At 51.7% G+C, this 4,297-nt stretch overlaps 1 protein-coding gene across 1 annotated transcript; it reads right to left on the reverse strand.

The window, feature by feature from the left end:
* Window positions 1-2,510: 2,510 nt before the first annotated feature.
* Window positions 2,511-3,639, reverse strand: LOC543064 (nuclear transcription factor Y subunit B-8). Its single transcript, XM_044579002.1, is given in 1 exon segment — window positions 2,511-3,639. A coding segment is annotated over 1 exon segment (843 nt). The 5' UTR covers window positions 3,537-3,639; the 3' UTR covers window positions 2,511-2,693.
* Between the last annotated feature and the right edge of the window lie 658 nt (window positions 3,640-4,297).

Raw genomic sequence — 4,297 nt, forward strand, 5'->3', positions numbered from 1 at the left:
TGTAAACGAGTTTTGCGGGTCGGCGATATACGAGGTTTGCTAGAGATGCTCTAACTAGTGCCATTTTCTGTTAACTTGGTAAGTTTTGGGTAGCTAAGCAAACATGGCAACTTAAGTCAACATGACAGGATATGGTAAACTGCATATTTTGGCAAGTGTTGTGCATGAAAACTTGGTAATTTAATCATCTATCGTACCACAACTAAGAAAAAATGTACTATGTAGTAGATCCACCCATATTTTGTTGCTACTTTTATTATGACATATTGTAATTCTACGTTGTGGAATATGGTAACTTATGCATTGGGTCTTGAGATGTATTTCTTCTCTTGCAATGGGAAACCAGGCTCACATTTTTTGTCGGATACATTTGTTTTCTAGGATGGTAATTTATCACACCATCAAGATGGTAGCATATGCTCATAACACTTGGCAACATTTCGTACATTACTGACGGCATCATCTTTTCGTACTCCGGTGATTTTGGTTTCTAGATGGGGTCGGGGAGGGAAGAACCAGTCGAAGGGTTGTTGCATCTTATCTTTAGGAAGGTATGGAAGTGAGGATGAAAAGTAGGGGGTGACATAAGGGAGAATTTAGGATCCGCATATGTGGAAAAGTATGTTACCTACCTAGATGGAATGGATTTTTCACTCACCTAAATTGTGACTTGGCTTGATGCTGGACTGGTGTACGGAAGGGGATGCACGCTCATGCAGTGCGTCTCACACGAGTGAGGCATTCCACACATTCTTTGTGCACGCATGACACGTCACGCTACCAAGATAGCGAGCACACGTTCGCGCTATAGTACATTTGACAAGTTACTACCGAGCATCCAGAGTTTGTATACCATTACATCAAGAGAACCAGGAGTGCTTTCTTTTTGGGTAAATGTTTATAATGGAGCGGCCGATCCATCCTTACGTTGGTCGCCTCCCACGCCGCCCACGCAGTCATGTGTCCCTACCTGTACCAGACACACCTTATCTCCTCCTTTGAAAATTACTTGCCTTTTCATCTCTCCGCCGAATAAACTTTCCCCCTCCCCCCTCTCTCCCCATATCTCCGTCTCGCTCTCTTCTTCTAGCTCTTGACTTCTACTGGTGGCCAACCCTCGAGCCACTCTCTCCCCGGAGTGTCCTTCATTCACTGCTTCCGGTGCTATGCCATCGCCCCTGCCCGCATGGCTGCTACAACGGTTTGCGAGCGAATTGTCGCCTTCTTCGTCCCCACACTCGTCCAGAATTAGGTTCGTCGCCTCTCTCTCTCTCTCTCTCTCTCTCTCTCTCTCTCCCTCTCTCACGTGCACGCGTTGCGAGCGCTAGTCACCGTTGTCCCTATCTATTGCAAGACAACCTGATGCATGGCCTGAGGTCGCTGTTGCTAGGCCGACCAGCCGAAGCGTCGGCAGGTGGTCACGTGATGATTCGGGTTGCACTGTTGCGTGTTGTGAGCGCGGGTAGGTGTGCTTTGAGTGGCGCCGTTCTAGGCTACAAGAGGCGGGCATCGGTTATATGAGGGCGACTGTCAATGTTGAGATCGACGACAATGATGTGCAACCGTGAGGTGACTATTGCGAGCGACAGGAGACGATCGATGACTGTTCTGGAGGCGAGGACGGTATTGCTATGGTGAATCGCCGTGTATGCCACAAGGCCCAGTGGTAAACGGTGAGACGATGGACGGCTGCCATGGCGAGGACAGTGATGCTGCGAAGGCGGGCGGTGGATGGTGCGACGAGAAGCGATGGCCATGGAGGATTGTGATGCTGCGACGACGGGCAGTGGATGCTGCAAGCGGGGCGGCGGATGATGCAAGAGCCTCGGTGATGCTATGATGGTTGGTGACGGGAGCTACAACGGCAAACCACATTGGCTGCTAGCCGCACAACAGTCGCTGCGAGGCACACGTTGCTACGTTTTTTTTCCTGCGTATGCACGTGCGGTTTGCTGAGAGGGAAGTTCACGCAAGTCTATCAATGACGCCGCACGCGACGATGTTCTTTCCACCGTTCCAGGCCAGCCTGGGGCGCGCGCCCCATCAGTGCACCAACGTCAGGCAGTTTCCTTTCCAGCTACGCGCGCAAGATGTTCATGACCACTTTGCTAACCGACACACATACACACGTACATGTGGCTAGAGATAGATAGATATATAGATAGATAGATAGATAGATAGAGATAGAGAGAGTATGACTTTTGTTTTAGTGTGAGAGACCATATGACCCGTGAACATGACATCTTCATGACGTTATAAGAAGCTTCAATTTGCAACAAAAAATATTGTGTACTGCATTCTGTCGCATACTTAATTATTGGATGACCGTGAATATGACATGCTCATGACATCATACACAGGTCTAATTTGCAATACAAAATATTATGTATTACGGTGTGCATCACAATGATGCAGAAGTCGGAAACCTTTCTCGAAACAAATGCGGTTTTTCACCCGATCATCAATTACGAGTAGCCAAATTAAGCAAAACCAAATTAAGCGACGATAACTTCAACAGCAAAGAGTACATGAATTACTAGAGGACAAGTCCACATTAGATAAGCAATACATGAATTACTAGAGGACAAGCCCACATTAGATAAGCACTACGCACACACAAACCATGGCCGGATCGACACGGCAAATTATTACAGTACACAGGACGCAGAAGCTAACGCGCGCCGCGCACGCGACTAGCCAGATTGGACGGGCTTGTCATGCGATTCTTCTGCTGCTGGCTCTGGCTCTGGCTCCCCCGTGCCCTCCCCCGGTGCCGGCACGCCGTTGGACGAGCTCTCCTCGTCGCCAATGGCGGCTCCTCCGTTGCTGCTACCTGCGCCGTACGCTCCTTCCTCGTACCCGTACCCGTAGTATTGCTGGGCCATGACACGCTCTCCGCCGAACACCTGGTACTACCCGCCCACGTTGGCTCGCACGGGTGCCATTCCGACGGCGTACCCGTGCACTGGAGCCCGGGGCCCATAGATGCCCCGCTGCATCTGAACCTGCACCGGAGCCGGGGGAGCGTACACGGGCCGCTGCATCTGATTCTCAACCTGCACCGGAGCCGGGGGCGCGTACATCGGGCGCTGAGCCTGCAGCGGCACGGCGTGGATCACGGGCGGGGCCGCGCGGGGAGGCGCACTCGTCACGGCGCGGCTGTCGCCTGCAGCGGCACCACCTGTCCCCGCCTCGGGGTCGCGCATGCGGTGCAGGAAGACGCTGAGGGGCACGACGTAGTCGTCGAAGCCGAGGCGGTTTAGGGCCCACACGATGTCTTCGGCGTTGACGGTCTTGCGGTGCTGCATGCGGCACCGTTCGTTGGCCTCGCCGGTGACGAAGCTGATGAACTCGGACACGCATTCCTGAATCGCCTCCTTGGCGTCGTCGGAGATCTTGGCGTGGGCAGGGAGCGCACGGCGCATGATGCGGATCACGTTCGCGATCGGCATCAGCCGGTCCTGCTCCCGCACCACCGGCGTCCCCTGGGTAGGTGCCGGCGCCGCTGGTCCGTTGGGGACGCCGTCGTTCTCCATGTCTAGGGCTAGCCAAGGTGCAATGCAGGTAGTCGCACTCGCACTTGGCTTTAGGGCTTTGCTGATTGAGTTTGTAAGTGCCGTGCTTCCGATCGAGTTGCTTCAGTGTGTTAAATAGGCTGAGATAGGTATTAGGTGCTGGCTTAGCTGTCCTTTGTGTTACGGATCAAACGACAAGTGTCCATTGAGTGGTTCGGGCAAAGACATGTACTCATGCATGAGGCTATTAATCAGAGGAAAACGATAAACATACGTATAAATGTGATTACAACCGTTGGTGGTGAGGGCCGTAGTTTTTCTTTTTCTTTTCTCATGACCTGTAGACAGGTCATTTTGAAACTGAAATGGCACATTAAGGGCATGAGCTACGGAGGCTATAGCAAATGTTGGTCTCATCCCCTCCACATACGATTGTACCGGTGAAGCAATCGCTCCATGTGGATTATCCTTGTTCATCCACTCACGCAACAAGCAGGGCTTCCCTTTCTTTTTCCTTTCGCTCATACTTTTCCCGGCCAAGTAGCGGCCTCTTCTGCAGGTGACTCTGACATGCTGTGAAGCCACCGTCTCTGACACCCGAGCCTACGTGGCTTGCGAGGCAGCTAGTCGCGTTGTACATGCCCTAAACACAAGGCAACAAAGCTGCAACGTAATGACAACCAAATCAATGGCGGCACAGGACTTTGAAGATGGATAAGAAAACCTATGAAATTACAAGCACGAAAGAGATTGAATCTGTAATACAACTATTAAATTGCAAG

Source organism: Triticum aestivum, chromosome 7B (genome assembly GCF_018294505.1).
Source record: "Triticum aestivum cultivar Chinese Spring chromosome 7B, IWGSC CS RefSeq v2.1, whole genome shotgun sequence".
NCBI classification, from domain to species: Eukaryota; Viridiplantae; Streptophyta; class Magnoliopsida; order Poales; family Poaceae; genus Triticum; species Triticum aestivum.